The sequence below is a fragment of the Lepidochelys olivacea genome (assembly GCF_965140295.1).
Source record: "Lepidochelys olivacea isolate rLepOli2 genome assembly, chromosome: 1".
Lineage (NCBI taxonomy): Eukaryota > Metazoa > Chordata > Testudines > Cheloniidae > Lepidochelys > Lepidochelys olivacea.
The window spans coordinates 292,895,794-292,923,009 of NC_140411.1; the positions used below are offsets into that span (position 1 = coordinate 292,895,794).

At 40.2% G+C, this 27,216-nt stretch overlaps 1 protein-coding gene across 4 annotated transcripts in view; it reads right to left on the reverse strand.

The window, feature by feature from the left end:
* Positions 1–27,216, reverse strand: part of MON2 (MON2 homolog, regulator of endosome-to-Golgi trafficking) — a 156,180-nt gene that overhangs the window by 27,063 nt on the left and 101,901 nt on the right. For 3 of the 4 annotated variants that reach the window (XR_014709113.1, XM_084610419.1, XM_084610417.1), the window contains exons 23-30: positions 25,877–26,039; positions 25,027–25,320; positions 23,692–23,890; positions 17,891–18,510; positions 12,208–12,351; positions 11,636–11,653; positions 11,221–11,349; positions 6,367–6,557 (exon numbers count right to left, since the gene is read on the reverse strand). Coding sequence is in view for 3 of the 4 variants with exons in the window: in XM_084610419.1 (XP_084466545.1) it covers positions 6,367–6,557; positions 11,221–11,349; positions 11,636–11,653; positions 12,208–12,351; positions 17,891–18,510; positions 23,692–23,890; positions 25,027–25,320; positions 25,877–26,039 (1,758 nt within the window). In the remaining variant the exon portion in view is untranslated. The remainder of the gene's footprint in view (positions 1–6,366; positions 6,558–11,220; positions 11,350–11,635; positions 11,654–12,207; positions 12,352–17,890; positions 18,511–23,691; positions 23,891–25,026; positions 25,321–25,876; positions 26,040–27,216) is intronic. The other variant, XM_084610418.1, reaches the window with a different exon arrangement.

Sequence of the window (27,216 nt, forward strand, 5' to 3'; positions counted from 1 at the left end):
TGTGATAGCTTTCCACCTACAAATCCTCTCAACCTTGCTCTCTGCAATTCTCAGTATGATTTGTTGGTGCTAGATCCTTAAAGGACTCAAGAGACTAACCGGAGAACCAAACTCTTTTGCTAGTAATGTTCTGAATTTTGTTACCCCACAGGGCTAGACGGTCCCCACGTACTCTTTGGGTGTAACCACTGTGTGAGGACCAGAGTCATGATTTGATCTCTAAGTATGTACGTACACAAGAGAAGTGTCAAAGAGAGGACAAGTACACCTCTACCCTGATATAATGCGGTTCTCGGTAGCCAAAAAATCTTAATGCGTTATAGGTGAAACTGCGTTATATCAAACTTGCTTTGGCCTCGAGCATTTCCGTTATTAATAGTGACTTCCCACCCCCTCAGAACCTCCGACCCATTCAACCCCCCCCTGCTCCCTATCCCCTGACTGCCCTACCCTTATCCCTGCCCCCTGATAGGCCCCCCGGGACTCCCACGCCCTATCCAATGCCCCCGTTCCCCATCCCCTGACCACCCCGCCCCCAGAACATCCGAACCATCCAACCCTCTCTGCTCTCTGACCGCCCCCGAGACCCTCTGCCCCTTATCCAAAGGCCCGGCACCCTTAACACACCACTTACACCAGCGTGTCAGAGCCAGACGTGCTGATCCGCTGGAGTGTGCAGCCCCGCCCCCCAGAGTGCTGCTTTACCATGTTATATCCGAATTCGTGTTATATCTGGTTGCGTTACATCGGGGTAGAGGTGTATTTAGAAATTTGGTCACCATTTTGAGTATATTCAGAAGAGGACTTCCCATCCAAAAAGCCAGAATCTTTAAATATTGACCTGATCCTGAACCAGAAATGGACAACATTGTATGTAAATTTTTTTGTAACTTTGCATTAATAAAAAGTTTCTAAAAATCTGTTTATTTCAATGGGCTGTATCTTGGGAACCCATTGACCAGAAGACCCCAAAATTGGATCACTACCCATATCCCATGCGGCACATCAAATTTCAAGACAAGCTGAGTAACCGGATAGATTTTTTTAGAGTACTAAAAAGAGTTGTCCTTTAAACACGAAGGGCTTCTCAACTGCTGGCACTAGACTATAACAAATAATAGAATGGCAGCTGTTACAGGATAGATGCAAATACACTTCTTCCTGCTTGCACTGTGCCAAAAGCATCACTGTTATATATATTCATTCCTTATAAACTTCTTAACTGGGAGTTTATAAATTCGCTACAGTAAGAATTGCATGATGAATCAATTTTTTTATTAAATGGCTAAGACAACTTTTAAACCCCAAACTCTTCAGAAAAGATCACATCTTTCAGCACATATGACTTATTGCAACAGCCAATTCAAATCTCATAATATATCAGTAAAGCTTTTCCTATTCTTTGCAACTTATAACCAATAACTTATAACCATGGATTTATAACCAACTTCCCTTTACTAATACTGTCAGTCACGTGCACAATGAAGGAAGCACTTATCTCTGAGGCAGGGGTCGGCAACCTTTCAGAAGTGGTGGGCCGAGTCTTCATTTATTCACTTTAATTTAAGGTTTCGCGTGCCAATACTACATTTTAACATTTTTCAGAAGGTCTGTCTCTATAAGTCTATATATTATATAACTAAACTATTGTTGTACGTAAACAAGGTTTTCAAAATGTTTAAGAAGCTTAATTTAAAATTAAATTAAAATGCTGATCTTACACCGCCAGCCTGGGGTTTCGTTCACCTAGGCTGGCAGCGGGCTGAGCGGGGCCTGCGGCTGGGACCCTGGCTGGCAAGGGGCCGGCAGCCAGAACCCGAGACCGGCAGTGGGCTGAGCAGGGCCGGCGGCCAGGACCCCAGACCAGCAGTGGGCTGAGCGGCTCAGCCCGCTGCCGGTCTGGGGTTCCGTCCGCCAGTTCCTGCCAGCCATGGTCCCGGCTGCCGGCCTCACACAGCCCGCTGCCGGTCTGGGATCCCGGCCCTGTCCACACAGAGTAGGTACCTACTTTCTCCCTGGCCCATTCTCTTCCTCTCTCTCCACTGAGATGAGGGTGGGAGTCCACTGAGAACAGGGCTGGGAGTGAAGGAGCAGGCTGGGGGTTGGGGTTGGGGCAGGAGGTTTGGGTAGCATTTGGTGCGAGGGGTGCAGGTGGGAATGTGTGTGTGTGTGTGTGTGTGCGCACGCAGGAGCTCCCGTTTGGTGCTCAGGGTGGGGGTGGGGATATGGATATGGGGGTGCAAGAGTCAGGGCATGGGGCTGGGGTGTGTGGGGGGTGCAGGGGTGAGGGCAGAGGGCTGGGTGTGTGTGAGGGAGGTGCAGGGGTCATGGCAGAGGGCTGGGGGATGTGGGGGATGCAGGGGTCAGGGCAGAGGGCTGGGGGATGCAGGGGTCAGGGCAGAGGGCTGGGGGGGTGTGAGGGGCGTGCAGGGGTCAGGGCAGAGGGCTGGGGGGGTGTGAGGGGCGTGCAGGGGTCAGGGCAGAGGGCTGGGGTCATAGGGGTGCTCCCAGCCCCCTGCCCTGAGCGGCTCATGGCAGGGGCCTGGAGGGGATATGCCCTGATTCCACCCCCTTCCCCAACGTCCCCAGAGCAGAGAGCGTGCTGCGGTTCCCCTTTTCCCTCTCCCCCTCCGTAGCAAGGGCCGTCAGCTTATCAGCCACAGGGAGGGAGAGAAGGAAGGGTAAGAACCCTGCATGCTGGGGGAAGAGGCAGGGGGAGGGGGAAGCTTGCCTGCCCTGCAAGGAAAGAGCGGTGGGCAGAGAAGAGTGGGCCGGGCCAGGCAGGATTTTTAATTGCACACTGCTGTCCACGGCAGACAGCAACGTGCCATTAAAAATTGGCACGCATGCCATAGGTTGCCGACCCCTGCTCTATAGTATATCATACGCATTGAATGTGTTCAAGAAATGAGTACCAACACGGCTGCTACTCTGAAACCTAAGAATATCCAACTGGCACTCCATCAAGATCAAAGGTAAAATCTAATAGGAAATCTAACGATTTTATTGCAAATCTCTGGAAAGTAAACTTTAACCCCTAACAAAAGAGTAAAGATTAAATTTAATACATCCCGCAGTATGGGGCACATTTTCTTGGCTACAGGTGAACTGAACAGTTTTAATTACACAGTGTCGAAAATGTGATCAATTCCTGTTTGCGGTGTACGACTTGCCTTAGAAAACTCTAGCACTGAAAGGAGTTGATTGGTGATACAGCATCAAATGGATTGTATGTTGGGCATCACAAATGAAAAATTAAAACTAAATCTCAAAATGCCCTTAAACCTGCTGCTTTGACTTTTTAAAAAATTCCCACCTAGAAAGCCCTATTTCTAAAGGATACAAAAATCACTGTCAGAGTTTTTCACACAACACTTAGCAATGTAAGCAAAATAAGATTCAACTGACTGTGGTATGATTTTCTTCTAATTTTTTTTAAAAAAAAAAACAGTATTCCCAAGTACCACTCATCTTTGAGGGAAAATAGTGCTATATTAGGTTATACTGACAGTTGATGAAGAAAGATTATTTAGGGAAAAAAAGCACAGAAAGCAGTGTATGGAGAAGGGAATGAAGGTTTACACATTGGCCCTCTGAGTTTACTAAAAGGAGTATATAAATTGGAGAAACTTCTCTTGAACAATAAATAAATCCATCTCTTGAGTTTTAGGTTAACAAAATTGCTTGTGAGAACTATAAATGAAACAGCAGGAGGAGGGAAGGGGATTCTGAAACACCAAATTGGGTCTCTATGGCTTTATTTGAGAATGTGAAAAAGAAAACTGTGACTAATAAAAGATATGCTGACAAAAGTATTAACAAGGAAATAAGCAACAACAACAAAATTTTTCATGTGTCTATTCTCTAATGCTAGAAGACTAAGTACTAAGCAGGCTGAGCTAGAAGTTTTCATTATTGAACAAAATTATGATTTAGCTGGCTTTACGAAAATACGGGATATGACACAACTTGATCAATGTAGAAGGATACAATTTCTATTGTAAATACTGAGAAGGAAAAAAAAAAGAAGGCAGAGTAGCCTGGCATACCAAAAATACATACACAGAAATATGGAGGAATGAACAGCAAAAAAACCCTAAACGAAATGAATGAGATATACACAGTAGGACCTCAGAGTTACGAACACTAGAGTTAAAATCTGACTGGTCAACTACACACCTCATTTGGAACTGGAAGTATGCAATCAGGCAGCAGCAGAGACCAAAAAAAGTACAGTACAGTACTGTGTTAAGCATAAAAAGTGACAAGGTCAGAGACAGAAGGAGCTACATCATGGAGGGCCCTGAAGGTGAGAATGAGTTAGAATCATAGAATATCAGGGTTGGAAGGGACCTCAGGAGGTCATCTAGTCCAACCCCCTGCTCAAAGCAGGACAAATCCCCAACTACATCATTCCAGCCAGGATTTGTCAAGCCTGACCTTAAAAACCACTAAGGAAGGAGATTCCATCACCTCCCTAGGTAATCTATTCCCAGTGCTTCATCACCCTCCTAGTGAAAAAGCTTTTCCTAATATCCAACCTAAACCTCCCCCACTGCAGCTTGAGACCATTACTCCTTGTTCTGCCGTCTGTTACCACTGAGAACTGTCTAGATCCATCCTCTTTGGAACCCCCTTTCAGGAAGTTGAAAGCAGCTATCAAATCCCCCCTCATTCTTCTCTTCTGCAGAGTAAATAATCCCAGTTCCCTCAGCCTCTCCTCTCAGGTTGTCTGTATTTGATTCACACAGCAATATGCTGACAGTAACGGAATTTTAAGAGGGGCTGAATATGTTCATAGCACTGATCAAAATGGATTTACACAGTAAGTTTTGGACTTATCTGTTCGTGCATTCAGGGACACACAAATTACAAGTGTAATATTCCAGTACTTATATTGAATTGGTCATCCTTTCTGCTTGGAGTTTTTGAGTAATTTATCAAGTTTGTTTTAACCTGGCTCTTTAATTTTTTACAATTAATATATATTCCCCAAGGTTGCATTCTACGTAAATATATACTTTCCTTCACCCAGTCCTCTCCCATAATCTCACTGGATTAAGTTTTTTAAGAGGAAGTTTTTGTTAGGCGTATAGTAAGCCAAAATAAACTGACTGTTTAAAGCTGACTCAGATTACTTATCCCAGGAATGAGTGCTACCAGAGATAGCAGAAGGAGATGCAACCATACAAGTTATCTAAACTATGTTTTCTCAACAAGAGACAACCCAATAATTTAGTGTCAAAGCAAATTAAAATCTTGATTGGCAATATAAGTACTTTTACTTTTTCTGGAAAATCATTAAAAGAATATTTCAAGTCCAACTTATTTAATAAAATTTCTCTGAAATGGACATGTTGACCTAGGAAGCATAGTAGCAGGATAATTATCTTGTGACCATATTAAGGGAAGCCCAAAATCACCCAGTAAGGAAAAGTTTTTCACTAAAGGATGAGTATCAAACATGGAATTTGTCCCTCTGGCTCTATTTATGGCCAACTGCTGTTGATTATCATCACTAAAGATGGCTGCAGAAGGAAGGAGGGAGTGTCATGCTTTTCATGAGCTGTCATTTTATACACAACTATTCTACTCTCTTATCAGTGAATCTGCTGCTGAAATCACCTTTGCACAAGTCACACTTGTTTTTGAGAGATAAATATATAGATATAAAATATTCTATTCTAGATTATAAATCTTATTTTCTAGATTTTTAACAAATCGTGAACAAAATTAAGTATACTTTGCAACTATTTTATTAATTTCGGATCTAAAGAAAAAATCATGAACACTAACGATTTTCAAGTGAATAGCAAGCAGTACAAATTTTAATATTCATAACTCATGAAGAGTGTAGATGTAAAGCATCACAATGGAACTCCTACCAAAAATAATTAAATAAATAAAAATCATACAGTAACATGATGTTCAAATTAACAACAAAAAGTCATTGAGTTCTAATAAAGTGGAAAAATCCAACAGGTCTGAATACACGTTAATAGTTCTGCATGAGGACTAAGTGTCTACTGGGGTTTGCATGAAGATCAATAGGCAAATACGAAAAGTTGTACCCTGTCTTTCAAACTCAGTTTAGTTTAATACAGCGAGTAATACCTAATGTCTGAACTCCCTTTTTTCCAAACAAAGGATATTGGTTACTTTTTAATGTAAATTCTTTAATTTGTATATTCATTCTTTAAAACACTTCCACCTAGCAAAAATATGACTAAATATAAGACTGTCTCCACTCCATGTTTTGCGTGCGCACACACCAAATTATATTATCTACCATAAAGACCAGTTTAGTAAAGTAGTAAGACATTTATAAACATTTTTCCACAACTTTATTTTTAAAGTTGCATTTACCTTTTGGTGAATAAAAAGTCCTCAAATGTGTTGGCTAGTTCTGGCCACATACTGTCAAATTTTCCAGAAGAGGCATGCTGCCTTGCAACTGGCAGTCCAATAGAAAGAACTTTAAGAAGAGAAGATACTGCTAGTTTCCATGTGCTTTCAGAGGGGCAGGCGTACTTCAAGCTCAGAGGTATCCTCAGTGTCTGTGAAGGGAAAGTTCAAAGCTTTATACTTTCTTGAAGAAATGTAAGATCCAGATAAATCTATGGTAAAGAAAATCTCCGCAGGAGATCTCTAAAGATATGTTACACAAAAAATAGTACATTTCCCTCCATTTTCTGGTGGGACTTGGGATGTTCTCTTCTAAATATGATTATTAGATTACTGATTGTATGCCAGCTGGCTAAAGCACAGATCTGATTAACCAAATAAAGGTTAGAAGTGTTAAGAGTTAATCCATTAGCAATTACATTGGAAAATTACCTGCTAATTTTCTTTTTCCAGATAACATCTATCATCTCTGCTAATCCTGACAAATTGGTTCCCCTTCCCTCTGCAAATAAACTGGGGGTAGTTTTTCACTATGAGGGGGCTCTGGAGAGGTTAGCCCTGTCTACCTTGGAAGAACTGCTCTGGCAGCTTCCCAAGTTGTGATAACATCAATTTGAAGAAAAGGCCATAAGGAATTCAAACGTCTTGCAAAATGTAAAAAAAATGAACTATATAACATCATCCATGTGAAGCATCTGGTCATTATTAAAAATAAGAGGAGACAGCTTAAAAAGGCCAACAAACTGTTCAAGGTGGAACAGAGATGTTATCCTGAGAAACAAAATTAGCAGGGATAAGATTTTCCATTCTCTGTCATACTACCTTTGCTAATCCCAATGAGTGGGAATATAGCAAGTCATTACATAATTTAAGAAGGAACAGATAGAGAGGAGTTGGAAGACTGGAAGGTGAGAGCAGAGCTGCCAAGTAAACAGGAAGTTGTTTTAGAGACCATCAACTAAAGCACCACTCTGCCACAGAATGCAGATGTGGAATCCTGAAGTCAGCAGTGCCTTGCAAACAGAGAGAGAGAGAGAGAGAGAGAGAGAAAGACAGAGAGAGAGAGAGAACATTGTTGCTTTAAAGATTTCTTCTGAAGATGCTAAAGTTCTCTCTCTGCACAGAATGTGTTCACACATCAGGTAGAAGGGTTAAGAATATACTCCCAAAGGCTTTGTGTGTTTCAATGATACCACATTTAGGGTATGATTTTCAGAAGTGCTCAGGATTGTGCTATCTGCTCTAATTAAATTCCCACTGATTTCAGTGGAAGCAGTTATGCCACTGCTGACTGCTTTTGAAAATCCCACTACTCATCTAGTTGATTTGGGAGATTTTATTCCTAAATAACAAAAGGTAAAAACAAACAGCAGATGACTTCCTAATGGGCTTAGGTTTAAAATATATTTTGAGAGCCAAAGTACCCTGCTTGAGTAATAACTGTATCAAATGTACTGGAGAAAATTATGAGGCACTGAAAAATAATAGCTAGAATGGAAGGCCATACCAAACAAAATTACAAAATTCACAGGTGCAAATGCTGTGGCTAAGATTTTAAAAAATGGACGTCTAAACTTAGACTCCTAAATCCATATTTAGGATTTTCAGTTGTCAGGTACACTGTACTTTTGAAAGTCACGCACCACTATTTTCATATACATAAATATGGATTTAGAAGCCAGTCTTTAGGCATTCACATTATTAATTTTTTTAACCTTTGTCTACATCTATTGCATGCTTAGGCTATCACAGTCAAATTAATGAACAGGGTTATGTGATCTCAGCTGAATTACTGCCCTAATAGCTAGTCAATAGCTTTTAGCACCAAAAATTGCCTACTGCCTAACCCCTGCCTAAGACAGTCATAAGACTCAGATCTAGAATTCCAAGTAGAGTTTGAGAGTTATTGTAGGAAAAAGTTTAGTGTCAGAATAATTATATTAGTATTGCAGTAAACAGCTCAATACACACATTTAACAAGTACAGTAGTTACGAACACCAGAGTTATGAACTGACACACACCTTATTTGGAACCGAAAGCACGTCATCTGGCAGCAGCAGAGGCAAAAATAAAAAGCAAATACAGTACAGTACTGTGTTAAATGTAAACTACTAAAAGAATAAAGGGAAAGTTTAAAAAAAGATTTGACAGGGTAAGGAAACTGTTTGTGTTTGTTTCATCTAAATTAAGACAGTTAAAAGCAGCATTTTTCTTCTGCATAGTGAAGTTTCAAAGTCAATGGTCAGTTGTAAACTTTTGAAAAGAACTATAATGTTTTGTTGAGAATTACCAACATTTCAGAGTGATGGACAACCTCCATTCCCGAGGTGTTCGTAACTCTGAGGTTCTACTGTATAAATTTAAACAAATGATCTTACTTCAGTCCACTAAGGTTAAAGAATCCATAATGGGATGATTTGGAGAATCTGTCTATGAACAGTTTATGACAAGGGACAATGGAGGATTGCTGAACCTTGATGGTTGCCCAGTCATATGGGAGTAACTTCTGGTAAAGGGTTGGCTGAATCTAGGAGACCCAGTTTTCTTCCAACTCCCAGGGCTGGGGTTTGAAGGAATGGAATTTCAAATGAAGCAGAACAGAGAGATCAAGTTTTAAAACCACATAGCCTGAGAGACTTGGGGGTGGGGAAGAGGACTCAGAGAAAGTACTCACAGGAGGAACAAAGGAACAGATTTTTGGAGAAAGAGGAGACATCTTTGACAGGAGGACCTGCCAAGATAAAAAGAAGCTGGCTGGAGGACCAAAGACTCCATGATTTGGAAAAGAAGCCTGAACGTAGGAGCGGAGTCCAGAAGAGGAGACCTAGAACCTCAAAGAGAGACCTCCAGTTTGTGAGGAACATGCCAGAGTAGTTAGGAAAGTGAGGCAGGGAATGGTGTACAAATGTTTTATTTTTTTGATTAGATGTGTGTTTCTCATGCTGTCTAAAACAAAGAGTGATTGGATGAATGAATCTGGACTCCATCTCAGGATGTCTGTATTCTTCCACAAAGTGGCTGGGAACTGGTTTTGGAACAAAGGGTTTCCACCATATGCTAAAGCTATATAAGGCAGGGAGCGACATCATCGGCTGTTCTTCACTAACTACACAAGAAGACTCCTAGAACCATGTGAGGAACAAGAACTGAACTGTGGGAAATGCAGGACCCAGGCTAAAGGGATTTCTGCCTGTGTATGAAAACCCAGGGATTCCAAGCTGCAAAGCAAGTGTAGCCTGTGCCTTAAGAATCTGAAGCTTCTATCATCAGCCTGGGTGAGAATTTGCTAATTCATATCCTATGTTTCTAGTATCTTAGGCTTAGTTTGCATTTTTGTTTATTTACTAGGTAATCTGCTTGGACCTGTGTGCTATCACTTAAATAAGAACATAAGAATGGCCATACTGGGTCGGACCAAAGGTTCATCTAACCCAGTATCCTGTCCTCTGACAATTGCCAATGCCAGGTGCTGCAGAGCAAATGAACAGGACAGGTAATCATCAAGTGATCCATTCCCTGTATCCCATTCCCAGCTTCTGGCAAACAGAGGTTAGGGGCACCATCCCAGCCCATCCTGGCTAATAGCCATTGATGGACCTATTCTCCACAAATGTATCTAGTTCTTTTTTTAAATCTATCTTTTGTAGTTAATAAACTTGTTTTTGCTTTATCTAAACCAGTGACTGAGCAAAATGCATGGGAAGTTGCAGCTCAAGGGGCAAAGGCTGTTGCATATTCCTCTCCACATGGGGGGGGGAAGGAGGGAAAACAAACGATGATACTCTATGAGCTTACTCTGTACCAGGGCCGGCTCTAGAATTTTTGCCGCCCCAAGCAAAAAAATGTTTGGCCGCCCCTGCTTTTTTTTTGTGCCCCCCCACCTGCCCCTGGCCCAGCCCCTTCAGAACCCCTTCTCTGGTCCCGCCTCCTCCCCTGGGCATACTGCATTTCCCACCCCCCCATTGCTTCCCGCGGCTCCCCCCTGCAACCCCCCACCCTAGCTCACCTCCACTCCACCTGCTCCCCTGAACATGCCACCACTCCACTTCTTCCCCCTCCCTCTCAGGCAAGGGAGAGGCAGCGCGTTCAGGGGAGCAGGCGGAGCGGAAGTGAGCGAGGGTGAGGAAGGAACGCAGGAAATAACGGGTGGGGGCGGGATAGAGGAACCACTCCCCGACCCAGCTCAACTCCGCTCCACCACCGCCGCCTCCCCCAAGCACGCTGCCACTCGGCTTCTCCTCCCTCCCTCCCAGGCTTGCCGCGCGCAAGCAGCATGCTCAGGGGAGCAGGAGGAGGAGAGCTGGGGCACCTTTCTAGGGGTGGCATGGCCGGCGCCGGAATGCCGCCTCTAGGAAGGTGCCGTCCCAAGCACCTGCTTGTTTTGCTGGTGCCTAGAGCCAGCCCTGCGCTGTACAGTTCCCTGTGCAACACAAGATGGTATAATCCTGGGTTTATACTCCCATGGTCAGGGGAGAGGGGATCCTAGGCTGGAAGGTTTGTGGTTATTATGGCTGTAGCCTCCCTATTGTTGGTTCATGCAGAGACTGGTCAGAGAGCCTACATGTAACTGCAACTGGGTGTGTTCCTACCTGTGTGAATGCTGGTGGAAGTACAGGACCAGGAATGGCTCTGCAGTTTGTCACAGCAGCATAGAGTGAGAGGGAGCCTAGGCTGTTGGGTCAGAGGGCTCAGTGGTACCCCAGTTCCATGTGGCACCTTGGGGGAAACCAGTCACAGTACTATCTACACTGTTCCCTAATGGCTCCAAATAAAAGTCACTACTTTAGTTCATAAACAGAATGCAAACTTTTTACCTTAATAATGTTCTGAAGAACTTTCTCATTAACTACAGCTTTGTGGCAAGCAGTCTTTTGGTATAAATCCACCACAACTTCCAAAGATCTCTCAGCAAATGGTACATAATTCAATGCTACCCATTCTGCCTAGAAAAATAAAATTAGTACACTACTGAAGAAAACATGGAAAAACACTAGTTATGCAATAGAAAACTTGCATTTTACATGTTTTTATACATGCAAGATTCTCAAGAATATATTTCATAATGTAACAGTTTTGATCCAAGCAAAGAACAGTTTATGAAGAAAAGAACATAACATTCTGAGTAAGAGCATGTGAAGTAGATTTGGGTAAGGTAAATTTTAGTAGGTCAAATGTTGTATTTTATGCAAAACTACTACATTAGGACAATCTTAAGGAAATTTAACTCACCGGTGCAAATAGTTGTATCTAGTGGGATTCCATTGTGTAGCAGGACAAACAGAATAAGAAAAATTAATACATATATAACAATTACCTCAAATTAAATTAAATTATATTTTCATGCTTACTGAAAGCCATCAGTATGTGCATGGATTTAAAGAAAGTTTATTGTGTTCTATTTCTCCACAGCGTACAAAATTCAAAAATTGCCCACTATGGTGGAAGAATTTTTCAAAACAGATTACTTTAAGTCCAATTAAATTTTTAATATAAAATAAAGCAAGATAGTTCCGTTGGATTCCCTGGGAAGATTCAGATTTATTGTGTCTGATGTTCATTAAAGGATTTTCCTTTAGGGAGGAAAGGAAAGTTTCAATAGGAAAGAAAATGTATAGAGAGGATGAAAATGCCTGCAAAAACTAAATAATAATGAATTAATTGATAGCACAAGATGTACAGAAAGTTTTTGCAGATGGGGGAAAATGGATGTGTCTTGGTAATCCACATCCATCTGAAGCTGAACGGACTGTTCACAAGACATCATATTAAAAACGGAACAGATATGATGCCTACGAAATTACCTGATTATATTTTGCATTTGCAATGTGTTTCATTTCCAGCTGTCCATATTGTGGCGGTTTACAGGAAAATTCTACAAATGCCAAAAGCTGATCAAAGATTGCTGGATACATTATCTGCATGTTTTCTGAACCTACACATATGGCCTATAAAAAACAAAAGCCAAACATTATAATACAATATTTACCCCATGAAATTTCAGCATTCAAGAACTACACCAATATTAAGAGCTTTTAAAGAGGAACTACCACTCTCAGAAAAACTAGAATATACTTTACAAAAATATAAATGCAAATTTATCAGCAGCAATCTCTTGGCCATATTTGTTATGTTTATTTTTTGTTTGCTCTTGCTATGTTATCATAATGCTAATTTTTTGAAACAATACAGTAAATTCTGTGACAACAGATTGGTGGCATAAATGCAAGATGACTGCTGTAGGATCAAGCAGAAACTGGCCTCAGCAAGCATGATGCTCTGTATTAAGCCAGAGTGTCTTGTCTGTTGATCTGTGCCACAGTGTTTTGAAGTCCTACTCTGAGGAACATTTAACATTGCAAGAAGTCATTATCACAAGGCTTTAATTGGTAGTTCAAAAATGATATATTGTATGAAGGAATGCACATCAAATGAGGACTATACGAAAGATTTCAACAGAACTGACAACCATAATACAGGGTTTTCTAGTTAAGATATACTTAGAAGATGTCAATGGAACAGAACAGGATGACTACTTCCTGCTGCTATATAAATTCTGAGGCAAAGCCAAGACATTTATTTTCAAAGCAGAAGCCAATGATCCCATAAAGTTACTCCACTAATTTTCTTTAACATCAAATGTCTTGCCCCTTCCTCGTTGGGGTTTTCCAAACCCCTCTCCATGTTAGAAGACTCCCTCCATTTATTCCTTCTATGGTAAGGAATTGATTAGGTGAGATATGCCCAGATGATCCCAGTAAGCGAACCATGACCCATACTGCAGATGAAGGTGAACAACCTCCAAAGTCCCTGCCAAGCTAACCAGGGGAAAATTCTTTCCCAACCCCAAATCTGGTGATTAGTATGCCCACAAACATGTGAGCAAGACACACCGGCCGGATATCGAGAAAGAGAATGCCCTGTACCGTCTCAGAACATTGGTCCTCCCCATCCGTTGTCCCACCTCCAGCTGTGACCAATCTCTGATGCATCAGAGAAAGGCAAAACAAACAAACAGAATACATCTGGTCAATTGTGCATCAGGAAAAAAACAATTCTCTTACCCCTGCAGGAGACTGACTGAAGCTCGGAAGTATAAGATTTGATTATACTCATTATCTTAATGCCAACCTGCAAGTGTTATGAACATAATGAGGGCAACACAGGCCATCCTGTTCTCCCCATGACCCATGAAGGAAGGGTATCCCCGTAGGGAAGTCATATATTCCAAAACCACACAGGTCACAGAACTTCTCCCAAAAACTGTATGAAAGCATACCTTTTAAAAATACATTTAATCTTGTTTTAAAGACTCCAGGCAATGGTGAATCCATCACCTACTCTGATAAGATAATCAAATGTTTAATAACCCTCATAGTTAGGAAATTGTGTCTTATTTTAAGGTTGAGTTCATCTAACTTCAATTTCTAGCCATAGGATCTTGTTATGCCTGACTGAAAAGCCCCCCATTTTCCATTTACAATTCCTTATACCCAGTGATCAAGTCACCTTTCACTCTTCTCTTCAATAAGCTGAATAGGTTGAGCTCCTTAAGCCTCACATCTTAAAGCTTGTTTCCCAGTCCTTGGATAATTTTTGTGGCCCTCCTTTGAACTCTCTCCAGCATTTCCACATCCTTCTTGAAGTGTGGACATCAGAACTAGACAAAGTATTCTAGTAGTGTTTTTAATCAATATTAGGTATAGAGCCACGCTCACTTCCCTATTTCTATTTGATATTCCCCTTTTTATACATCCAAGGATCACATTTGTGTTTTTTTCCAGTCATTCCTGTGTTTTCATGAATTGCTTTTGAGTGGTGTGACTCGTGTGAGAACATATATGATGCAGTGTCCCCAGCTTCTACTACTTTCTAACAATAAATAATAATCAACTAATCAGACATCCAGCATGGAAAATTTTAGGCCAAATAGTTAAAGTTTTACAAACTTATAAGTAACCGAAAACAGTGTTTACTGTTATTTGGGTTTGTGTGTGTGTGTGTGTGTGTGTGTGTGTATGAGGATTGGCGGGAGTGTTGTGCAAAGGAATTTCATCCAAAATGGTATGGCTGTTTCTGAGAACCAGGGTAGGGAAAAATATATTGTTTTGCCCATGTTAAAAAATTCTCCTGACCGTTTGTTTGAAATGGTCTAGCGCCCCATGTTCTAGAGCAGGGTCTTGAAATCTGACCAGGGTGTGGGAGGAACTTTGTGTCCACAATGTGACTTTTGCCATCCCTGTGAAAATCTGCCCCATTTTAGCCAAGCTGTAAGCCTCTGAAAAACTGGAATTTGCACATGCTCAGTAGAGACTTAGATTTTAGCAGCTAAATTCCTTTAAAGATTCTGTTCAGAATGAACATGCTCCAGCCTGGAGCTCAGCAGGACTTTACCTGTAGTTGCAGCTCTGGGATGCTCCTGGCCATGCCTAATTCAGGTCCAGATAGCTAAACTGAGAATAGGAAGCCTGTTTCTCCTCTGCTCTGAATGACCCCTGCTGTGCCCTGACTGCTGGAGAACACTGCCTTATCTGATGCAAAAGGGACAAGAGCTGTATCTGTAAGGAGGGATGTGAGAATAGATTGGGACTAGGAATTTGAGGGGTGGCAGAAACTGGGACAGGCAGGGAGAGGAGAGGGAAACTGGGACTGGGAATTGCGGAGAAGAGACTGGGACTGGCTGGGCAGCAGACTGGGACTTGAAGTCAGGGAGAGAAACAGGGAGGGTGACTGCAAGACAGCATAAGTGAGAAATACAGATTGAATGAGGGATCAGGATGCAGGCAAGATCCTGGGACTGGTTGGGGAAACAGACTGAGGGGTGTGGGGGAGAGAGACTGATGAGACTAGGATTTGCTGGGCAAGAGGTCTGGAACTGGAGTGAAAAGTCTGAGGACTGGAGACTGAATGGATAGGTGAAGAGAGACGGGTTTAGATGAGGAACCAGGGTTGAGGAAGAGACAGGACTTGGACAGGGACAAGCTGGAGGGGATGGAGCAGAAAAATTCCAGTCTGGGGGAGATGTGTCTATGCCCACTAGAGAACACTCCCCTCCAGAACTTGGAATGGAACCCAAGATCCCTGAGTGTACTCATTCCTCTACTGTCAGCAAATGTCTGTGAAACCCTCTGCCAAAGTCTCCCTTCCCCCTTCAGTCCACATAGAGGATGATAACCAAACTATTGCTATTAGCTATTCCCTTAGATCAAAGTAGTGGAGGACTGTTTGGTGGGTCTAAAGGGTCCAACTCTGCTGACGAAACACGTGCGTGTCTATATACCACCATGTTTTTTCAGTTTGCTTTTTTAAAACCTAGAAAATGTAATGTAGCTTTGTGTGTGTAAAGAACATTATTAAGGTTGACAGTGAAGTACTCAGAAGTTAGGCCTTAATTCTGGCTTTTCCTAACATTTGAGTGCTTCACTCTGTAACCGTAGTAATATGAGAGAGAGAAAATATGAACGAATATGTGGACAGTTACTTTTGCAAAGGAATATTTTTGCAGTTCTAAAAAGAAAAAAGGTGCATTGCTAGGATGAAAAAAGAAAAGGAGTACTTGTGGCACCTTAGAGACTAACCAATTTATTTGAGCATAACCTTTCGTGAGCTACAGCTCACTTCATCGGATGCATACTGTGGAAAGACATTATATACACAGAGACCATGAAACAATACCTCCTCCCACCCCACTCTCCTGCTGGTAATAGCTTATCTAAAGTGATCACTCTCCTTACAATGTGTGTGATAATCAAGGTGGGCCATTTCTAGCACAAATCCAGGTTCTCTCACCCCCCCCACCTTTTTTTTTTTTTTTTTCAAAAACCACACACACAAACTCACTCTCCTGCTGGTAATAGCTTATCCAAAGTGACACTCTCCTTATAATGTGTATGAAAATCAAGGTGGGCCATTTCCAGCACAAATCCAGGTTTTCTCACCCCCCACCCAAACTCACTCTCCTGCTGTGAGTTTGTGTGTGTGGTTTTTGAAAAAAAAAAAAAAATGGGGGGGGGGGGTTTAGAAAATCTGGATTTGTGCTGGAAATGGCCCACCTTGATTATCATACACATTGTAAAGAGAGTGGTCACTTTGGATGGGCTATTACCAGCAGGAGAAGGAGTTTGTGTGTGTGTGGGGCGGGGGGGGGGGGGGGGGGCGGAGGGTGAGAAAACCTGGATTTGTGCTGGAAATGGCCCAACTTGATTATCATACACATTGTAAGGAGAGTGATCACTTTAGATAAGCTATTACCAGCAGGAGAGTGGGGTGGGAGGAGGTGTTGTTTCATGGTCTTTGTGTATGTAATAAAAAGAAAAGGAGTACTTGTGGCACCTTAGAGACTAACCAATTTATTTGAGCATAAGCTTTCGTGAGCTACAGCTCACTTCATCGGATGCATGCGATGAAGTGAGCTGTAGCTCACGAAAGCTTATGCTCAAATAAATTGGTTAGTCTCTAAGGTGCCACAAGTACTCCTTTTCTTTTTGTGAATATAGACTAACACGGCTGTTACTCTGAAACCTGCTAGGATGAAGTACAGCAGTTTGCTGTTTTCCTCCACCCAGAATATTTCTTTTAAAATGCAGGAAAGTTCCTGGAGGGTTATTTCATTTCTGCCAATGCCTTCTACTTTTTAAACATAGCTCTCATTTTGCAGCACATTAAGAACAAATGCTGACAGGTGGTTTCAATGTAAAAGGTATGAGCAACGAGATCTAATCTGATAAATTTTAAAAGAAATCAAGGCTACTGGATATAACTAATTTAATCAATAGATTGTTTCCTTCACAAAATAGTTGTGAGATCTGAACATACAGATCACCCTTATCTGCCGCCTTGTGTTTTAGCTCTATTACAGAAATTCACTTAAATGAATGGTGCTCTTCAGGGACTAGGTCTCTGATAAGAATTTCTGCAGCAAAGCGCTACTATTTTTATGACAGAGCAGATTTTTGAAGAGGGAGGAGAAGAGGAAGAGAAAGCTGATGCTTTTTTCCCCTCCACTTTACACAACTGCAAGTCCTTAAATTAGGATCACCATCCTTCCAGACTTTGCTGGAGTGAACAATGTAAAAAAAGCTGCCCCCACAGAGGCTGAGTGTATTGCCTCCACTCCATTTTCAGACCATTAACAACAGTGCTAAAACTTAACAGTCAAGCAAGCAAATTCTTGAAAATACAGCACTGAATATTAAGTATTTTTGTAGTGATTCAGAAGAGACTGTATTAAAGATTACACCATGTCAATATAGAGCTGCTGAATGGCAAGAAGCCTAGAGTAGGGACAGGAGACAAGGTGAGCTTCTGGTTCTGATTGTTCTTCAAAAGGAGCAAAATTATCTTTTACATAAGAATAGTACATTACAAACCCAGAAGTAACTAGGCAACTAAGGTTAATTTAACTCAACACAGTGCAGGTGGCAAAGCAAAAGAACCAATACATAGTATGGTTTACCTTTCAAAGGACATCTAAAGCTGTATTATTACCTTTTGTAAGACATCTAAAGCTGTAAGCACTGCTTCCTGCAAACTTGTCAAAACTGCTTCAGTATAAGATGGCAGGATGAAAGGGGAGGCATCAGAACTGATTGGAACTGAAACAGCACCATGTAAAATGACACCGAGCTTTTGGAGATCATCCATGCTGAAACCAGTTCTGATGTGTTGGTAGAGAGCTGGGAATATCTGAATTAAAGCTGTGAGAAAAGGTTGGCTGGGTATGAAAGTCAATTTCTCACAAGTAATTGGAGGCTTTGTACTTTCTGAGCCAATCCTATACCAGGTGTTCCAGGCAGCCCACCAAAGATTTAAATCTTCAATCTCATCTATTACAGGTGGCTCGGATTCATTGTATCTTCCAATTCTTTCTCCTATAGAGTCAGTTCTCAGGAATGATCTGCCCAGACCAGTAGCAGTCATTGCCCCTAAGAGGGCAGGCACATTAATAGCAGGTGGTGTATCAGGTTTCTCTGAGTCTCGGACAGGAGAGACAATTTGTAAAATTTCCTGAAAACTTTTCAGAGCAGCCAAGGAAACTTCACTGTTTTTGCTGAGTGCTGCAGACTGGATGTGATCAAGAAGAACATCCCAGGCTTTGGAAAAATCTCCTATTTAAAAAAAAAGCTGAATCAGTTTAAGACTTTTTTTTTGCCCCTTCATTTCATAGGAGTTGGAGGGGGAAGGTACCTGCTTTCAAAGAAAGAATCAGTTTGTGAACAAAAATGATGCACACACATAAAGGAGAATTATATCATTGTATATACCAGTGACACTTCGACCTCCGTGGTTCTGGAGCCAAATTAGCAATCAATATTACCCAAAAGGGCCACAGTAATGTGAATTTATTGTTTCATTTGCTATAGTACTACCTATTTATATCTATATCATTCTCACAGCAAATAATTTATCAGCTTGCACTAAGATATTAACTCAATTGGTTAAGAACATAGTAAAAGCATCTTTATTGGTTATATGTACAGTTGAGATATGTACATATTATTGCAGCAGGCAATCCACACCCCATGCTGCAGAGGAAAGCTGAATAAACTTCAAGGTCCTTACCAGTCTGACCTGGAGGAAAATTCCATCCCAACTCAAAAACTTGTGATCAGTTTGGCCCTGAGAATGTGAGGAAGATATACCAGCCAGGCATCTATGAAATAGGATTCTTTGTACTACCTCAGAGTACTGGTCCACTCCACTCAGTGTCCTGTCTCCAGCTCTGGCCAATCTCTGATGCTTCAGAGAAAGCCAGAACACCCCTCGCCCCCACTCACACACACACACAATGCATCTGGCCAACTGTGCATCGGGGGGGGAAAAATTCCTTTCTGACCCCTGCAGACAACAAGCTGAAGCCCAGATGCCTGTTAATTTCACCAGGAGTTAGATATATATAAAGGTCGCAGGGTCAGATCCCTAGCCATTTAATATGCTCTCATGGTTCTCTTGATGATACAAAATTCCATGACAATTATACATTCACGAAGTCATGGGTATATTGTATAGTAGCCAGATATTGAGGGAGTTATTTAAGAGAGATAGGCACTACTCTCTAAGTTAATTATATCAATTAGAAGTACAGTCACTAAATTGGAAATACCTAAAATGGTGTATTGGATTAACAAAACTTTGAATATATTAGTTACACAAAACTTAATTTAGTAAATGAAATAGGAACTATGGGAAGATTGGGGAATGGGGGGTTGCTAATGAATATACTGAGAGAATTATTCTGCTGTTAAACATGGCATGTAGTCTTCCATTTCCAGTTTTCTGTGGTAACTCACTTGTTTCAATTCTTTATGCAGCAGGGAAATGAGGCCAGGGTGCTCTAGACCAATTCTCCTATGGCACAGAGCTACTAGAATGCAAGAAAGCAGAAGCCAGACTTCACAGAGACAGAGTACAAGAATACTGGCCACAGAGTGGAGGCCTGTAGACACCAGAAAGGAATTTTCAAAAGATTCAAAGTTGGGTGCCTAGCTTCCTTTGGCTCATTTGAAAATGCCAGTCTATATCAACTAGGTAAGAATTTATGTGGCAGCAAGGTACCTCACCTAAAACTAGTGTGAAAACACATGAAAGAAACCTAACAAGATCAAATTAAAATAAGAATTTTAATACAAGATGAGTAAAGGGAGGAGTAAGTACATATCCAAGAGGTTATGAAGTGTCTTCAAAGGAAAGCTAAATGTAGAGGCCTTTTCCTGTAAAGTTTAAATAAGTGGCTACTACAGAACATGGCCATAACTCCACTTCCCTGTATTGGGTCATTGTTACTATGACCTTTCCCAAAAATTCTTGGCATGAAAAAGCCGAAGTATTTATTATGGAAGTTCTATTCACAGTTCCACAGTTAAGGTTGAATTTGCATTAAAGAAGGGTTGCAATCACTTTGTAATGAAGAAACTGTGTACCCTCCTCAAAATTGCAGCATTCAATATTTTAGTACAAAATGAATTTGCTGGGAATTTACAAGTAAATTAGTTAATCTGCTTGAATTAATTAAAAAATTGATCTTTGAAGAAATTTAGCATCCTCTTCAAAACGTATCATAGCTTCATAGCTAAATGAAGAAACTCTGTCATGAACAATAATGACACAATAACTCTTAATCCTACACATTTCTTTTAAAAAACTACACATTTCATCAGATCTATTCAGCAGGAAGGATCAGAAGTAAAAACACATGAGGTGATGTGCAATGAAATTCGGGGGAAAAGCATAGGAGAAAAGTGGGATGGTGTGCATAATGGAAAGTAAGGGGCAGGAGAGTGGGTTAAACACACATTTAAGGTATCTAAACAACTTCAATTCCAACCTGTAGTGACACCATTCAGTAACCCAATAAGACAATTCTGGTAGCGCATAATACTATTTGTAGTCCCAGACTAGAGTAAACTGACTTTTAAGGACACATTAAGATTTTCTATTTTTGTCACTACAGGAGGAAGTGAAGTTTGTTTGGGTTCCTTAACTGTGCCTTTCCACTGCTTAACATGTATGCATTTCTGTTAAATTTAACCTTCACTCTGAATTTTCAGTGTTTGTAATGTTTGAGGTTGTTTTAATTACAACATTCCTGCAATGTTTTTACTCATATATCACTAGTATGTATGCAACCTTAAATCTGGTTTTAGGTAGTTTAAATCCACGACTAGAAAAGAATCATGAAAACGTCACACCTCATAGTACCCCTATTTCATCACATGTATTCAAATGACTATTTCTACTATATCAGAATCTGCAGGATAATCACATGTAGTCAAAGCCTGTACATTCAATTAAAATTAATTAAAAGGAAACATAAGCAGATCAAATATTCATTTGCTTTTCTTTCACCTTTTCTCATAATCTGTCATGGCAATGTGACCAAGTAGATAGCAAAAATTCATCAACACAGCTTGAAATTACCTTTTACCAACTATATACTTCCTTAAATCTATCATTTTTCCATTTTGAATGTATTTAAGAAATGCCATTTCACACTTTAGAGTACTTCGAAAATGACGTTCAAAGTACTTTTGCAATTTGTTAACCTAGAACCCCGGTATGCATACAAGCCTAACTCAACTGAAACATTTTGTCTATGTTAGATTCTAAGCTCATTTATGTTATACATGTTTGTACAGTTTAAGCAGTGTCAGCACTTGCTAATTAATCCTACTTTATATAGCTAATAACTTTGCAAATTCCCAAATGGTGAGTTGTTATAAAAAGGGAGAGGAGAATAAGTAAGAGAGAGCTACAAGGAGGGTGAAAAGAAATGAAGTACTTGTGGCACCTTAGAGACTAACACATTTATTAGAGCGTAAGCTTTCGTGAGCTACAGCTACAGCTCACGAAAGCTTATGCTCTAATAAATGTGTTAGTCTCTAAGGTGCCACAAGCACTCCTTTTCTTTTTACGGATACAGACTAACACGGCTGCTACTCTGAAAGGAGGGTAAAGAAGCAGAGTGAAAAGAAAGAGGGTGAGAAAAGCAGACGAGAAGAGATGGGAGTGTAAAAAAAAGGGAGAATAGCAAATAACGTAAGAGAAAAGACAAAAAGAATGATGAGGGGAGAGAAAAGGAAAGATTTAGAAGGAAAAAGAACCGATGGATTTACCAGTATTAATTTCAGCTAGTGAATCAAATAAATAATTTGAACTAAAAATAACACGTCCTTAGAGGGAAAGTGGATGGGTAAAGAGGAAGAAGAATCACTTGAAAGAGAGTGTAATCTTCAATTTCTTCCACTTCAAAATAAGTCACATTTTCCCCCCTAATAAATTTCCCTTGTTCCTTTTTTAAAATTATGTACATCATTGACTGTGCTAGTGGATCCCCAAGACCCCCAATTTTTCCCCTCCATTAATTAGTTCACTCAGATGCTCACATGAAGGATTTAGGAAACGTTACAAGAATACAGCTTAGAAGTCAACAGCGGAAAATAGGACAGAAGAAAGCTATATATAAATGTTAAAATATCACGGCCTGTTAATAGTTTGAGACAACAGAACATGTTTCTGGTGTTAGAAATTCTCTCTCAGCAAACTGAGGGGAATGAAGGACATAAATTTACACCGTGTAGAGGTTAAGCACAGGAGTTTATTACGTACAGCGCTGACTGTTACCTTGCTTATTAGGCTCAGAGACACTGTTAATTAATTGATTACAATGGAATATATGGATTTTTTATGGGCAGGGGAAAGTGGCAGGGTAGGCAGTCCTATATCCCCGGATAGGTTTAGCTGCAAGACATGATAGCACAGTAGCCAATGGTTAAAAGGTTACATAATGTCTCTGCTCATGGTCTCAAGTTAACAAATTAACATTTAGCATTTAATTATTACTTTAATAAATGGTATTAGTATAAAATATATATTGAATTTTGATTTAGGGTGCATAGGAATGAAGTAGCTCCTTTGATTGTCTAACCGATACATATCTAGGGGTAAAAGCAAAGAAACAGTGAAAGTATATGGCAATAAAGATTGTCTTTTAAGTTGCTTATTTGTGTTTTAAGGCAGGCATTGGTCCCTGGGAAAGGGAGGTGGGAGGAGGCCATATCTTATACTGACATGCTTGAACCTTTTATAAACTCAAGGTTGGATGCGTGGGAAGAACATCTCCCTACAGAAGAAACTATTACAACAGAAACAGGGCTTCTTTGTTCTATTTGCAACTTTGAATAAGACACAATTATTGCCCCAACATTTGGCGTTTTGCTGACCAGGCATATTTTAGCAAAAGCAAGGTTATCTTTGGTTATTTTGCTTTCTCTTAGCTATTGCTAGCTCTCTGACCTCTTGACCAAACTCTGGACTTTGAGCCTGTACACAAATCCATATACCAGGTTATTACATTAGCAATGGATTTTAACCCTTCAGTGAAACAGCAGCATTTTTGGCAATGATTCAAGAAATGTTTACAAAATTATGTTTTTAACAAATATTTGACACCTGGAGTGAGGAATAACAGAATTAACATCAAATGTAGCTGCACTTGGAATTTAAGAATTCTAATTCTGAGCACCTGGGATTACAGGCTCACCATAGTTACATTTCAAAGCAGATACTATAGAATACATATTAAACAGATTAAATACTTTGCCAATGATCTAACTGAAAAAAACTTATCACAAAACAAATTAAAAGTTGTATTACAACATCTGGCAATAATATTTAATATTTTAATTGCTACATTTGACAGAACTGGGATCTAGTGTGCCAACTGCCAGCACTGAAACTGTCTGACCAAGTTTTATTAGTAAAAAAACCCCACTTTCCAAACATTAACCTACCTAAAGGTTGTAGTAAGTATCTCCTAGTGTTGAATATTCTCGCTACTCCTGCCAATGTTAATACCCATGTCTCAGCCCATTGTTTCTCTGCTGTATCCCTTGAATGATGAATGAGAATATTGCCTCCTCCTGACTCAATCTTCTCTTTGTCAGCTGTCGTGGAAGACTCTCTAACCCTATCCAACAGGTGAAACAGAACCTACGATATTCAGAAAAAGGATGCATTGATTATTTAAGTCACATATTTCAACTTATGTAAATGTAACAAGGAAATAAAATTGCACACATTTTCCCCCTTTCCATGTCAAGTCCCAGAAAGCACCCTATTTCACCCAGCCTTCTTCGCACCTGTGGAGGTGCGGGTACCTGAATCAGCCAGCTGATCACATAAGTTGACACGTGGATCTTGAGATGATGAAGGGCTACTATCATCATGATCAGAAACTTTGAGAATATCCTTAGTGCTAATAAAAGACCAACACACTGACAATGCTCTTTCCCAGAGAAAATCTGAGAAACCTATGAAGTGCCTCTTTAGTAGGTATGTGCATTTGTCTCTCCTTTAGATTGGCTGATGCCCAGAGATCAATAGGTCTGAAGTGCCACGCAGATGGCATGTGTGACAGCAGAATCAAGCTAGGTATGATCATAGTGGAACATGAGTCCTACGGGGCACAAGCAGTCTGCCCAGGTTCTAGGTCAAAGGGATTTTCACACATAGGCTTGATTGGCTGAAGAGGGCCAGAAACAGAAGTGGCAGAAAAGCTAAGCCTTCTATTAGATCAGCCCAGTCACATGGATAAGGAATTACTTTTTTCCATGTGCTCTTCTCCGGAGAAAAGGAAGTTGCTTTAATTTTTTCAAGTAGAAACAAGATCCATGTCTTCCTTTCTATCTGAGGTAGAAGGAAGACTGGGTCTTTGCTGGCCATGCTGCTCTCACAAAGGGCACCAAAATTTTATGCAAAGGAATCATGCATCTACCTGTGTGGAGAGAGTAAGAATGAGCAAAACAACAGTCCAAGACCAGAGGACACAAACTGAAATACTGGTGTCAATTTCATGAGCACATTTGTGTGGAAGGAAAAAAAAAATCAAGATGATGTAAAAATGGTGATAAGCTAGCCTAGGGGCAGCACAGAAGGAAAAAGATACCAACTGGAAGCTTTAAAAAAGTTTAAGATAAAATAGTTGCTAGCTACTTTGTGTGTGTAAATTATATATTATCTTTTAAAATCGTATAAGAATTAAAACTGGTATTACAATAAGAACGTGTAAGAGACTGAGACTACCAAAATGTGGATGCTGTATTCTACAGCAGCTTTTTACTCAGTACCTTCCATATAACTGTGTGCCATGTTGAATGTTGAAGTAAAGTTCCATGGGCACCAATTGTAGAAAACAATGTCTGTCCAGCACTCTTTCTAACTGCAGGTCGTGGATCTACACACAGTTCCCCCAGCTTGGCATAGAGACAGAGCCAAAGGCAGTCAAATGGTGGTGCTGGGTGGAAAGGACGGTTTAAAAACACTCCTTTCTCTTCTGCCTGCTTCTGCAATACTGCTTCCTCTTTGTTCAGCTCTTTTTCAATGGTTTCACCTCTTTGGAAGAAATAATCTGAAATATTCCACTACAAACAAAAAAATTTAGGAACACATTTTATGTATGGAAAAATAAATATTTAAATACACATTGATAATTACTCTGATTGTGAAGGAACAAAGTGTTTCTAATTTTCCCATTTTAAAGTGTACTGCAAAAATGTCCTAAGCAACTCTTAGCTCTACTGATTAGAGAAGGATTACATTTAATTATTCTTAAAAACAGAATATCAAGAACTATATTTATTTCCAGGCTTCAGTTTTTAGGCTCTCAAACTGAATATACAAACTGAAATATCAGAAAAGGATTATTAAAATCTATAATGTTTCTACTAAAAATGTTGATAATCATAATATCTCTGCAACTCCATTCATTTTACATAATCATGCTTGTTACAATAATAATTTACTTAAAGATAAATTCTTATCACTACATTTACATTGACTTCAGTGGGAGTTTTATGAGAGAATGACATGCAGTTTCTGGCTTTTATCGGGATAACAGTCTAGGCATTAACTAGCATTAACAAAATTAATTAAATAAAAGCCACACTAATCCCCATTATGAATGCAAATGAAACTCACCAGCAAACCAATTGATGTTAGGCTAATGTTTAGTTCTTGATTGTGAAGTCCAAAGCTTCCTGCAACTTCAACAACTATTTGTAGGCAAGTGCATGGCATTGTTGGTAGGAAGTCTGTCACAACCAACTGAAGACACTGGAATGCAGTCCGTATTAAGGACTCCCTTGAGGAAATTGAAATAAGGTACATGTTATTTTTTTAAGAGGGTACAAATCATTCTATTGTTATGCACCAGGATGCAACATTACTATAGAAGGATAATCAGATTTACACACTTGCTCTAGAGTCAAGCAAAATTTGAAATACATCTAGGATTTGTCCCAACTGGGGAAAAAAGATGTTTGTGGGTTTTGTGTGGACTTTTGTTTTGCTGTTCTTAAGAATGTGTTAGCTAGCACATTCTAAATTCTAATGCAGAGAAGGCAAGTTGTACTTTAGCACGTTTGTTAAACCAACTGAAGCACAGGCTCCCCCAACTCTGCCAGCTTTCACATGCTGAGGTACAACTTGCTTGTCTAACTGGAGTTTTAGAACTTGTCAGCTAGAACATGCTAGCTAACATGCTATAATACATCTTTATCCTTGGCAAAATAAACCCTAAATTAGGTGGCAAGACTGAACTGGCCTGCAGAAAGTGGCAGGAAAGGAACAAACCAAGGAGGAATGGCAGGATGCAGCTAAGCAACTGGATGTAGCAGGAGAGCGTGTCTAACACTAACCCCCCTTTCTTCACTTTTCTTTTCATTTTACAGTGAAAAGTTGTGTGTGCACTCCGTTTTGTGGATGCTGAAACAACTGGTTATGTGGTACAACTATTTTATCTAATTGTCACTATGCCTATGGTGAGGCTACATGAAAGAAGATTTTCTCTGATTGTCAGAAGTCCTGATGACTGTATTTTCTGAGAGGTTTGAATAGAAATATATTTTAGGGTTTAGGCCAGTGTTATATGCTTCATTTTAAAGGAAAATAACTCTCTAATTAGTGATGTTAGTCTAGCTAGGGTATGATGTAACTGCTGTGCTGTAATGGTTTATCTTTGGAGTGTTATCCAGTAAAAAGACATCTGAAATTGCTAATTGTGTGTGTAACTGTCTTATGGCAGAGACTGGTACAGGATTCCTAAGAAAAGGAAAATGAATCATCTTGTAATTTCCACTTTTAATATTCAGAGGGTTCCTTTGGAAATTCAACTGTAAACTGTGAAAATACTGTAAATCAAATAGAGTTCTGTAGCACACAGCACATATAACCTACATAGGTTATACGTAGGTTATATACTATTGTATTCAAGCTTCACTCTGGAGCTTCCCTAGTATTTGACCCAGAGTTCACCATGC